Below are 12021 nucleotides of genomic sequence, written 5' to 3' on the forward strand. Positions count from 1 at the left end.
CGCACTCATGGGCGGCCCCGAGGGCACAGTGGTCCTCTTCTCAGCCTTCACGGCTGGGGGCGCGCCCTGCATCTTGGCGGCGGCCTGGTCCACGATCCACTGCACCATGCCCTCGTCCAGCCGGGGGAAGGGCCGGGGTGCCCGCCGCAGGTGGCTGGCCTCGCCTGGCCGCTGCACCTTGTGCATAGCCACAGCTGGGTACGGGTTCTCCTGGGGGCACACAGGCAGGGTGGGCGAGCGGCCCCGCCGGGGCGGCAAGATGGCCTTGCCAGACCAGCCCACGGCTCGCGTCGCCCGCCTTACGTTCTTGTACAGCTGCTCGGCCAGTTCCTTGACGTGACGGAGAACTCGCTGGGGGTGGTTCTCGTCTGCCCGCATCCGAACGACTTCATGGGCCACCAGCTGGGTGCGGAGCAGAGTCAGGAGGGTTGGCTCAGGCAGGATGGGGTCGGGGGGCTCCTCCCGGCTGGGGTGGGGGCACACCTCATCAAACAGGTCCGTCGGGCGGTAGGGGACCCCGCGTTCTGACACGAAGCCTGCGAAGGCCATGCCCTCCAGCACCTTCATCAGGAAATCATCCTCCACCAGCCCGCGCTGACCCAGGAAAGCTGCCTGGGGTGCATGAAGAAGTCAGCCCTCGGGTACCCCTCTGCCCACCCGCGCCCCGCCCGGCACCCACCTTATGGAAGCGGATGACGGGCTCCGGGTGGATGCGGACCGTGTGCAGACACCAACGGTAGCCTTGCAGGAGCTGAGCAAAGAGCCGCAGGAAGACGGCGCGCAGCTCCTTGTCCTGGGGCACGTGCGCGGCTGAGTGCCCGCCCCGCCCTCCTGCCTGCCCCCACACCCCCCGCCATGGTCCCTCCTCCAGGGCTCAGCAGCTGGGGCCCAGAGCCGCAGTGACGCCCACCTGCATCTTCAGGGAGGAAATGGACGTCGAAGGTGGAGGGAAGGCGAGATCAGCCAGCTCCAGCTCCGGATCCAGGACCTGTGGAGGCAGCAAGAACCAGGGCCGGCTGCACACCAGCCCCAGGCCCCGGGCCCCCCGCCCACCGCGCGGCCCCACCGCAGCCCCACTTCTGCCTCACCATCGGGCCCCCGGCCCACCGCGTGGCCCCACCGCGGCCCCGCTTCCGCCTCACCATCGGGCCCCCTGCCCACCGCGCGGCCCCACCGTGGCCCCGCTTCCGCCTCACCATGCTCAGGATGCTGTGTGTCTGACTCTGCAGTGGCTCAGGCAGGGGAGGAATGTGCACACACTCGGGGACAGTCACCGTCCCGCCATCCAGATCAGCAACAATCACGTCCAGCTGTGCAGCAAAGGGACCAAGAGGTCAGGGGCCACGGGCCGCTCGGCAGGGCCCGGGGTCGGCCCGGCCCGGAGCAGCAAGGCAGGCCCCGAGCAGGCCTCACCAGCTCCTGGGCCTCTGCCTGGAAGGAGGCGTTGACTCCGATGATGAAGGGCGTGGGCGTGCTGAGCACCTCCAGGAGCTGTGCCGGCAGGATGGGCACGTAGGTGAAGCTGCAACAGGCCGGGGCTCAGTGCGGCCGCCCCACGAGGGCTGGGGTGGGCAGAGGGGCCACGGGCGGCATTGAGGGAGGCACCTGTATCTGAGCGGGAACAGCAACGCCAGGAGTCCCCGGCAGGCGTCCGAGAGCCGCTGGTAGCTCCGCGACAGGAAGAGCACCTTGTGCTCAGTGAGCGCCGCGCAGAACAGGGACAGCACGTTGGTGATGCCTGAGGGGACGCAGAACAGGGGCAGCACGTTGGTGATGCCTGAGGGGAGATGGGCTCAGGGGCCCGGCGTGCAGGGCAGCCTCGGCCCACTGGCCGGGCGGGCGGAGGGGGCACTGTGCGGGGGGCCAGGCTCACCCAGCTGGCGGAACAACAGGGCCACGCTGCAGCGGCTGATGGGCAGCGAGTCGCTGAGCGGGGTCTGAATGACCTGCCGGTCCCCAGCGCCCAAAGAGATGGTTCTCTGCAGAGAGAGGGGCCAGGGCTCAGCTGCTCCGACCAGACCTGCGTCAGCCCCGGGCTCCACAGCCTCAGGAGAGCCTGGGGGGCGGAGAGACCCCCAGGTGGGACTGGCAGGGATGGGCAGGGGCAAAGGCCAAGCCCGGCTTCTGCCGGCCCAAGGAGCGCTCCAGAGAAAACTTTGGGCCTCTGACCTGGGGTGAGGATGGGGCCTGAGTGGGCAGAAGAAACAAACAGTCCGTACCACTCCATCCTCACCAGAGTCCAGCTGCGCAGGACAGACAGGCAGAGAGACAGTTAGACACACCCCCACACAGGGGCACAGACGGGGGCACCGACAGCCAGAGACAGGCACACCCGCGGAGCGCGCAGGCAGAGCACACAGGTGCGGGTGGAGCCAGGCGTGAGCCGGGACACGAAGCAGGCAGGGCCACGGGGGGCAGCGGCTGCCAGCGGCCCTGACACAGGAGGGCGTCCAAGGCCTGGCGCTCCTCCAGGCGGGACCCCGAGGGCCTCCAGGCCCCACCCCGTGGCCTCGGACACGAAGTGGGCCTGAGGCTGCAGGCGACGGCCTGCCCCTCAACCCACCTGCGAGCCCCCGGCCAAGGGGATGACGCAGGTCAGCAGGTTCCCGACCACGTTCTCCAGGCCCACGTTCAGACCCTCTACGTGGATGGTGTAAATGAGGCCGAGGCTGTTCTGCAAGGATCACAGGCTGGGGATGACGGTCCAGCCAGCGAGAGCACCCCACGGCTGACCTGGGGAGCCAGCTGCCCGCCTCACCCTGAACACCTCCACGTGGTCCAGCCGTGACACCAACACCAGCGTCTTTGGAGCAAACAGCTGGCCGGGCGGGCCGGGCGTCGGGGTGGGCAGTGCCCCCGGGCCCCCCTCATCGGCCTCCTCATCCCGCTCGGCGCCATCCTGGGCGCACGGACCTTCCTGCGGACAGAAGCCGTCTGCCAGGGTCTGCGCACACCCCCGAGCCCGGTGGGGAGGGGGCAGGGGTCCAGGTGACGCAGACGGGCCTGGCAAGCTGGGACGTGCAGCCTCTGTGGGGTGGAGGACCAGACACAGACAGGGAGAGACGTGCGTGGGCGGGGGGGGGGCGTCCGCAGCCAGAGGGTGGCCTGGCGTGCTGACCTGCGTGGGCTCCACAGGCTCCCAGAAGGTCAGGCAGGCACAGTAGTGCCGCTCGGAGTTGATGTCGGTGAGGACAGCGACGAAGAAGGTGGGCGGGTTCCGCTCAGGACACAGCTGCCACCCGCTGGGCTGGCAGAACTGGGAGAGAGGGCGGGCCACCCGTCAGCGCCTGCTGCCCCCAGCCCTCAAGGGGCCGCAGGCCAGGCCCAGCACCAGGGGACAGCGGGCTCTGCCACCCAAGTGCCTTGCCTCCCGGAGCTCAGCACCCTGCCCGCAGGAGGAGGGAAGAGCCTCTGGCCGCTCCGTAGGGGCAAGGACCCTGGGACGTGGGACAGGCCCCCATCGTGAGGCAGGGACGTGACGGGGACTCCCCACCCTCCAGGGCAGCGACGTCGCCCTGTACCCAGCAGAGCCAGGCACTGTGGGGGCCCGCAGCGTCTGCCCCGCCACCTCGGCACCCCCAGCCCTCAGCCCCACGCTCTGGGGCGCCCCACTCACCAGCTCGATGCCCTGAGGGAATGGGTTGTCCTCCCAGTCCTTCTCCGGGAAGCGCTGCAGGATCTGGCCCTGGCCTTCCCCACTCCCTGAGGACAAGAGCAGGGGTCAGGGCACCGCCCGAGCCCCACAACCCCACGCAACAGGAGCCTCGAGGGTCCAAGCGGAGCCATCTCTGCCACCTGCCCTCATCTGGCAGCAGAGCAGCCCCAGCCCCCAGACCTACGGTGTCCCTAAAGATGACTGCATGAGGAATCTGCAGCCCAGGGCCACCAGGGGCGTGGAGAGGAGCCCGGCTGTGGGTTGGGGTCTCCAAGAGCACCCGGGCCTCCCCAAAGAGTAGAAACCAAGCTGACGGCCGCCAGGGGCAGGGCAGATAGACACAGGGAGGTTGGGACTGACGCCTGCACACCGCCAACAGAAACAGGTAGCCAACCGGGGCCTGCGGCAGTGCACAGCAAGCGGCTCCGCGCCCTGCAGTGACCCTCGCGAGCAGAGTCTGCGAAACTGTGGTAGTGTTACTGGCTCAGTTGCGTCGACTCCTTGCAACCCCAGGGGCCGTAGCCCCGCAGGCTCCTCTGTCCAGGAGTCTCCAGGCTGGAACGCTGGAGTGGGCTGCCGCTCCCTTCTCCAGGGGATCTTCCCAACCCAGGGACTGAACCAGGGTCTCCTGCACTGCAGGCGGATTCTTTACCGTCTGAATAGTTAATTCACTTTCCTCCACAGCAGAAAACTCAGCATTAGGTATTTACTATAATCGAATAAAAAAAAATTTAATGACATGGAAATTTTAAAAAGTAAAGCTATGAGTGCCTCAAAAAAACAAAAAACAGAGTGCAGGTGCCCTAGCCCAGGGGATGGCAGCAAGGGGAGCTCAACCCGCCCACCCTCAGCCCCTGGCCCCAGGCCCCACCCCCCCACGCCCACTCCCCAAGTCAGAGCCCCCCAGCAAGCCAGCACCAGAAGGGGAGAGCTGTTCCCGACCCCACGGCCGGCCCCCAGCTCAGGCCCTCGGCCCCCAGCCCTGCCTCCCCTCGCCCGCCAGCCCGACAAAGGTCTCACACCGATGTGGGCGCCCGAGAAGGAACCCCTGCGCCTGCAGCCCCCAACTGCTGCGTGTCCCTGCTGCCTCAGAGGCAGATAGGACCAGCAAAGGTCCCAGAAGAAGGCCAGAGAGGGCTGGGGCTGGCAGGAAGGGCAGGAAGGCTTTCCTGAGCCCTGAAGCTGGTGGGCACAGCTCTGCCCCCTGCCCACATGGGCCACCATGCACACCCACCGTGCACACACCACACGGCTGTGTGCAGCCCTGGGCCCCCTGGACTGGGGGAAGGGCATGTCCCTGCACCCCCAGCCTCCTAGCTCCCACGTGTTCCCCAGAGACCCCCTCCAGGCACAAGGGACTGTTCCCAGTCCAGCCCACATGGGCAGGGCCAGTTGGAGACCCCTCCCTCCTGCCCACCCTCCACGGAGCCAAATCTGGAGACGTGATGCGGGCCCAGTCAGGGAACCACTCTCCTCACAGAACTGGAGGAGGATGGACAGGGGTTTCTGACCCAGCAAGGCAGCAGCTCAAGCAGGAAAGACAGAACCCCTCCCCCTTCACGTCCCACCCTCAAGCAGGTTCCGCCGCCATCTGCTCAGACCAGCCTCGACTGCCGCCCCAGGCGCCAGAGGAGCAGGGGCAGAGGGCGGGCGGGAAAGCCGAAGCGTGCAGCCCCTGCGGGCCTGCAAGACACGGGCCCAGAAGCCTCAGACACAGCTGGGGCCTGGACCCGAGGGCGCTGGCAAACAGACCCCAGCACCCCCCAGGACCCCAGAGGGCCGGCGATCGGGGCTGCAGTCTCGAGCCCACCACCCTCCAGGAAGAAGGCCGGGAGCAGGTAGGTGGCTGCTGGCTGGGGAGGGAGCAGAGCTGTGACTCTGACTCACAAAACCTCAGCTTCCTGCTGCCCTCCCCTCCCCCACTGACACCGACCGAGGTGGCAGACAAGCCAGGGTGGGGAGAACAGGTGCCTGTTGCTGCCACACCCAGACACAGACACAGACACACACCCCGGGCCCTCCAGGCCCACCCTGAGGGCCGCCCTCAACAAGCCCAGGCTCAAGCGGGCCCTGCGCGGGGCTCCTCCCCATCCACGCCCCCAGAGCCAGCCTGTGTGCAGCCCCAAACCGCACCCAGGGCTCACCCAGTTCTTGCCACGAGGCAACAGGAGGAGGGGGTGCGCGGGTGAGGACGCCAGCCCCTGCCACCACCACCCCACCCCCCGGCCCCGCATCCCCCAGGTGTGGGGGCAGGCGGCCTGCAGAGGGCGCTCCCCACGCCCCCTCCCCGGGCAGAAGGCCGAGGAACCGGCCACTGGCCCCCATCATGCAGAGCGTCAACTCCCAGAGCAGGCTCTGCCTCCAAAGAGCAGGCTTTCCTAGACCCAGAGCCCTCCCCTGCACCGACAAAGGTGAAGGCCAGCGGGGGCTGGGGCGCCGGCGGGGCGGTGAGCAGACCCCCACCAGCCCCAAACCTGGCCCTCAGGCCTCAGCCCAACGACCATCACCTCCTCAAGCCAGCTCTCCGAACCCTGCCCACACACAGGGGCTGCAGTGGGACCCAGGAATCTCCCACGCCCCAGCCACTGCCTTCTGGGGTTCCTGGGGCACTTGCCAGCCAGAGAGGCCTCCAAGAAGCTCCATCCTGCACCCGCGGCCCTCGGGCTAACCAGCCTCGGCCGCTCCTCCCACCCCACGGGCAGACCGGCTCCTGGGGGGACGTGTGGGCAGCTTCCTGAGCCCCAAACACACCGGGCGCGCCACAGGCCTTCCCGATGCCCTCCCCCTCCTCTGAGACCCCAGCCCACACCTCCACTCTGTGCCAACAGGGGCCCAGGTGCAGCACAGCTGCGGGCCTGCATTCTGGGGATGGAGGATATTTGCCACGTTGCCCAGCACCCTCACCAACCCCAGCTCCTGAGGCCACGGACGGGACCTCGAGCAGCTGAAGCTCCTGCCCCACCTCGGGCAGACAGAAGAGAGGAGCCCCCTCCCACCCGTGACAGGACTAACGCAGACAGCACAGCGGGGCCCCGCAGGGCTGGCCTCGGGGGCCTGGAGGAAGGACAGAGGCCCCCTGGGACACAGGCAGTGCAGGGCTTCCTCCTGCAGCCGCTCTCCACACAGCCAGCCCCGCGGGGGGAGCACAGAGCGCGCATCTGTCATCCCCAGCAACGCCGTCACCAGTGCCAGGCTCCGATGCCCGGGCCAGCCCAGGCCAGCAAGTGCTGGGGGCAGAGGCGACGGAAGGGTGGCAGCCTGCTTGGCCACCCCCCCACTCAGAGCTCATGCCCAGAAACCAGCCCAGCCGTCGGAAGGACAGCACCCTCCTGCTGGTCCACACCGCAGACCTCAACACAGGGCCCCCCACCACTCCCCCGAGGCCACAGCACAGGACTCGGCAGAGGGGCTGCAGCCTCTCCAACCTGCCGGTCAGACAAGCCTGGCTCTGACCCGAGGCTTTGGACCCTTTGGGCTTCCAGCCCCGGCCAGCCCAAACAGCTCCGACCTGCTCCAGAAGAGGGGCAGGGCCATGGGTGGGGAGAGGTGACCAGCTCAGCGCAGTCAGGAGTGAGGCCAGGGCTGGAGAGCCCTCTCCTCAGACTAGACCACCATGGCCAGGAAATGGGCATGGGGGGGCTCTCTGGCCCCCGTGATGTCCCCAGAGCTGGGCCAGGTTGTAAAATATGCTAAACCTAGGTCCTCAGTGAGGAGCGCCCCCAACTCATCAGCAGAGGAGCCTGCAGCCTCTGAGATGAATGGAAAGGTCCCACCCCAGCCCCTCGCTGCCCTGCTACCTAGAGCCTGTTGTCAGGTAGCCCCACAAAACCAGGATACTCCCTCAGGCAAGGAAGATGTCCAGGTGCCAGCCAGGGACAAGGCCCCACCACGCCCACCCTCTCCACTGAACCCAAAGGCCCCGTGGCCCTGGGCTCGAGGCCGAGGCCTGCCAGCAGGCAGGGGCCCTCCAGCTCCAGCAAAGGCGCCCACTGCCACGAGCGTCCACACATGTGCAGCTCGGTGTTAACAAGACACCCGTCACTTCCTGGAGCTTCCTGTGTGAGCGTGGCATGTGTGCGTGCCCCCCCCACCGTGCTCACGGCAGCTGGCGGGGAGGCCTCTGTGACTCATCCCGCCACCAGAAGAGGAGACGGCGGCGCAGGGGCCGAAAGACTGGCCCGAGGTCACAGAGGCACCAAGAGGCCAGGCCGGGGCCTCAGGCTGCGCGCCTCTGCTGCAGCCTGGGGGCTGGCTCCTCACAGGCTGGACCAGTCCTGCCAAGGAAGGCCCTGAGGCGAGGTGGCCAGCCAGCAGATCGCCAGCTCCAATCCCAGAAGGTAGCGGTTAGGGGGTTCCACGGCCCCCAGCCCTACTGCAGGGGACATCTTAAGACTCACTCCTTCCCGTCACTCAGGACGACAGGCACTGTGGCACCAACGTTCTCCCCTGTCCCGCTCAGAGGCCACATACTCCGCGGGTGCCCACCGCCTGCGTGGCTCCAGCCAGCTTGTCGTGGAGCCCACCGAGGCTGCCTCTCCTCTCCCTGACACGCACTCCAGCTGCCGCCACCATCAGCATGCCTCCCCCGGCTTCTGCCTCCTCAGCCTCCCCGCACAGCCTGCGGCGACCTCAGCCCCCAAGCCCACACTGCTTTGCAGTCCTGGGACCCTCATGCTGGGGCCGCACCTCACCCAGCCCGGTCGCCCCAGACCCTGTGCACCCCCTGCCGCAGGTGGCACAGCCTTCTCGCTGCCCCACCCCACGTGTCCTGGAGAAGACAGCTCTCCGTCTGGCCTGTGGGACACTCACAGCCTCCACGTGCAGGCTGCACGCGAGGACGACTGGTCCTGGCCCAGAACGCCATCCCTGACACCGAGGGTGTCGGGCGGACAGGACGGGTAGAGGCGCGCTGTGCGAGAGGGAGTGAGGAGGATGGGGGCCCAGCAGGCGCAGGCTCCGGGAGAGGCAAGGCAAGGAGGGCGACAGCGGCAGCCAGGCCGTCGGGAAAGCAGGGTAGAATGGGGGTCTTGACCCCACCCTCAGGCTCCAGGCTCAGCCCCAACCTGACCGCACAGCCGTCCCCACCACCCCAAAGCCGCGCCTGCCCTCCTGCAGCTGGGGTCTGAGCCGCAGCGAGGCTCTGGGCGAGCCTGGGCGCGGGTCCCACTCCCTCTGTAGTGGCTCAGACCAGGCGCTCAGCCTCTGCCCGGTCTGCAGTGTACGGATGGGGGCGACGACGGAGCCCTCCGCAGGCTGCCGGGAGGAGGAACCGCACTCGTGCACGCAGGGGCAGAGCGGGGCCTGGCACACCGAGTGCGCTCCCCGACGCCGACGTCTCCACGGCCGGTGCTGATGTCATCGTCAGGCTTTTTCCTACCCCCTGGGCTGGAGGGTTCTCAGACACAGGTGGTGATCCGAGACACGGAGCCCCCGGCCACGGGCACCAGGCCGCGCTCTCACCCAGGCTTGGTGGGGAGGCCCTTGGCCAGGAACGCTCTTCTCTCTCCTCCCCACAGTTCTTGCCGATGTCCTCCGAATTCCGGCTCAAACGCCGCCTCTTCAAGAAGCAGTCCCTGAGCCCCAACCCCGTCTGCACGCCCCCCAGCCTCCTGGGCCTGAGACACAGCACAGGGGCCACAGGCTCCAGGCCAGCGGCCCCGGGGGTCAGAGAAGGGGCTTGCAGCTGACTGAGCGGCCCGTATCCCTGGAGGCAGAGCCGTCCGGCGGTCGGCCCCCGCGAAGGGAGCCCGTCCCACCCATCTGGGAGGCGCAGGCCGAGCCGCCCGGGGCCCTCCCGCCTCCCGGCGACGCCGAGGCGCGGCCGGGCCGCCTCTGCCCTGACACGGCGGCCGGCGAGCTCCGCCCGCCCCGTCACGCCGCGCGGCCCCCGTCGGGGAGGCCGGCCCCCGTGACCCCCGACCCCGGGTGGCAGGCCCGGCGCAGCGAGTGCCCGGCGGGCCCGGGGCCGACCCGCCGCCCCTTCCCGGCCCCCGGCCCTCGGCCCGCGGCCGCGCGCCGGCACTCACCGCGCGGGTGCGGCCCGAACGCCACCAGCACGAAGTAGTCCGCGAGCCGTGCCATGGCGAGGGGCGCGGGCGGGCTCCGCGGCTCGGGCACGCGAGGGCGGCGCGCTCATGGCCCGGCCCCGGCCCCGGCCCGCGCGCCCCGGACGCTCCGGGGTAGGTTTGCGGCGGCCGCCAGGCTTTGCGCCGCCATCTTCCCAGCCCGCCGGCCCGCCCGGCCGCGCCGTGCGCCTGCGCGCCCTCGCCCCGCCCCCGGGAGGGCGTGGCCCAGAGCGGCGCGCCCTCATTGGGCCTCGCCCCGGGTGGGAGGAGCCCGAAGAGGCGCACCCTTATTGGGCCGCGCACCAGGGGGGCGGGGCTCCGCTTCTCCCCGCCCCCAGGCGGTGACAGGGACGGCGGCTCCGGGTCGCAGGCCCGCTCGGCCCGCGGCCGCGGCGCCCTCGCAGGCCGTGGGGTCTCGGGTCCTGCCCCGGGCGCTCTCAGTCTCGGGTCCGCGCGGCTCCCAGGGTCTCCCCGCCCGCGCTGTCAGCCCGGAGGAAGACTGGAAGGCGCAGTCCTGCGCACGGGCCTCCGGGACTGGGAGGGGCCCTGGGACGTCCCGGACGCCGCCATCCTGGCAAGGGAGGGGGCCCAGTCAGGCCTGCCCTTGGGGTTTCCTGCCTGAGGAGGGCTCTGGCCCCACTCGGGAGCCCGGTCTCAGTGAGGCGAAACGCTTAACATCAGTTCAGTTCAGTTCAGTTCAGTCGCTCAGTGTCCGACTCTGCGACCCCATGAATCGCAGCACGCCAGGCCTCCCTGTTCATCACCATCTCCCGGAGTTCACTCAGACACACGTCCATCGAGTCCGTGATGCCATCCAGCCATCTCATCCTCTGTCTTCCCCTTCTCCTCCTGCCCCCAATCCCTCCCAGCATCAGAGTCTTTTCCAATGAGTCAGCTGTTCGCATGAGGTGGCCAAAGTACTGGAGTTTCAGCTTTAGCATCATTCCTTCCAAAGAAATCCCAGGGCTGATCTCCTTCAGAACAAGCGCGCCACACACCCTGCTGTGAAAAGCAGGGAGCAGGCTGCCCTGCTGAGGTTCCCAGCAGTGCCTCCCACCCTCAGGCCCTGCATGCCACACGGATGGGCAGGAGGGACTCAGAGTCTCGGGCAGACACTAGGAGAGGCGTCTCGCGGTGGGGGGAGCCTCGGGGCTGCCGCTGACTCGCTGGGACGGGGAGCTCGTTTCTGGATGAGTGTGGCACTTTAAGAACCTGTGAAGGAACAGGCTGCTGACGGTCCTGCCCGCCCTCACAAGTGGGAGCCCCGAAAACCCAAGCCAGAGAGGGCTGAAAGAGGAGACCACTGGGCCCCCCGCCCTGCCCCGGGCACATGCCTGTCACAGCCTCTTCCGCTGCTATTGAGTACTGGGATGAGAACCCCTCCTTTCTGCCCCAGCTGTCTGAAGTTGGTTTTCCTCACTTCTATCCCAAAAGGCCCTGGCCACCACACTGCCACGCCACTGAGCTCGCACATGGGCAGGCAGCGTCCCTGGCAAGCCCTCTGGCCTGGCCCCTGAGCCCAGGACAGGCTCTCCTGCAGAGACGGTGGGGACCCTGCCCCCTATATTCCCCCACCCTCGGGCCCTGTTGCAAGGAGCCCACTCCCTGAGCCCTCTCAGAGGCACTTTAGGGTCAAAGGTAGGGTTAGGGTCACTTCCAGAGCATGATACCCCTGCTCAGCTTTCTTGCTAGCACCCTGTACCTGTCCCCCTCTGGGTGCTTCCTCCCTTCCTGAGGGTCTGCGCCTCCCCACCTGCAGCAGGCGCGCCCTCTCGTTTTGGGGCCCCTTGGCTCCCTTTCCGTCCTTTCACCCCCACCTAGCATGGCTCCAGTGCCCGTCACCCTGCCAACACCCTCGCCCCCACCTCCCCAACTGTCTTCACTGTACCCAGCTGGCAAATCCCAGCCACGCACAGTCCTGCCCACCCGTCTCCTCCAGCCTGTAGCAGCAGCTGGTGCAGAGTGACCCCACACAGTGACACCCCGGCCCCAGCTGCAGGTCACTGCTCTCCCTACCGCCCAGCTAGCCCGCATCTGGCCAGCGCGCTTCACTCTGCAGTTTCCGCAAACCTCTGGTGCCCCCTCCAGTGTCTCAGAGATGGCCCTGCTGGCCTCCTTCAGAGAGAAAACAGACCTGCCTCACCCCAAGTCTGGCCCTCACCCCCCGCCGTCCCCCCCGGCCGCAGTTACACAGAGGCCCGGCCCCTCCTGCCCCCTACCCTCCTCTGGCTGTTTGCTGCCGGTGCCCCTGCCTCATCTTTCCCTCTCTAGGATCTTCACCATCAGGATCAAGCTCAGTCT

At 68.3% G+C, this 12021-nt stretch overlaps 1 protein-coding gene across 2 annotated transcripts in view; it reads right to left on the minus strand.

The window, feature by feature from the left end:
- The window catches only part of SBF1 (SET binding factor 1), a 29930-nt gene extending 20194 nt beyond the window's left edge, over window positions 1-9736 (minus strand). For both annotated transcript variants that reach the window (XM_068970380.1, XM_068970379.1), the window contains exons 1-14: window positions 9682-9736; window positions 3617-3702; window positions 3119-3256; window positions 2759-2917; window positions 2564-2674; window positions 1874-1979; window positions 1606-1738; window positions 1414-1522; window positions 1197-1310; window positions 911-988; window positions 680-793; window positions 484-612; window positions 304-402; window positions 6-210 (exon numbers count right to left, since the gene is read on the minus strand). In XM_068970380.1, coding sequence (XP_068826481.1) covers window positions 6-210; window positions 304-402; window positions 484-612; window positions 680-793; window positions 911-988; window positions 1197-1310; window positions 1414-1522; window positions 1606-1738; window positions 1874-1979; window positions 2564-2674; window positions 2759-2917; window positions 3119-3256; window positions 3617-3702; window positions 9682-9736 — 1636 coding nt within the window. The remainder of the gene's footprint in view (window positions 1-5; window positions 211-303; window positions 403-483; window positions 613-679; window positions 794-910; window positions 989-1196; window positions 1311-1413; window positions 1523-1605; window positions 1739-1873; window positions 1980-2563; window positions 2675-2758; window positions 2918-3118; window positions 3257-3616; window positions 3703-9681) is intronic.
- Window positions 9737-12021: the final 2285 nt, after the last annotated feature.

This window comes from Capricornis sumatraensis, chromosome 4 (genome assembly GCF_032405125.1).
Source record: "Capricornis sumatraensis isolate serow.1 chromosome 4, serow.2, whole genome shotgun sequence".
NCBI lineage: Eukaryota > Metazoa > Chordata > Mammalia > Artiodactyla > Bovidae > Capricornis > Capricornis sumatraensis.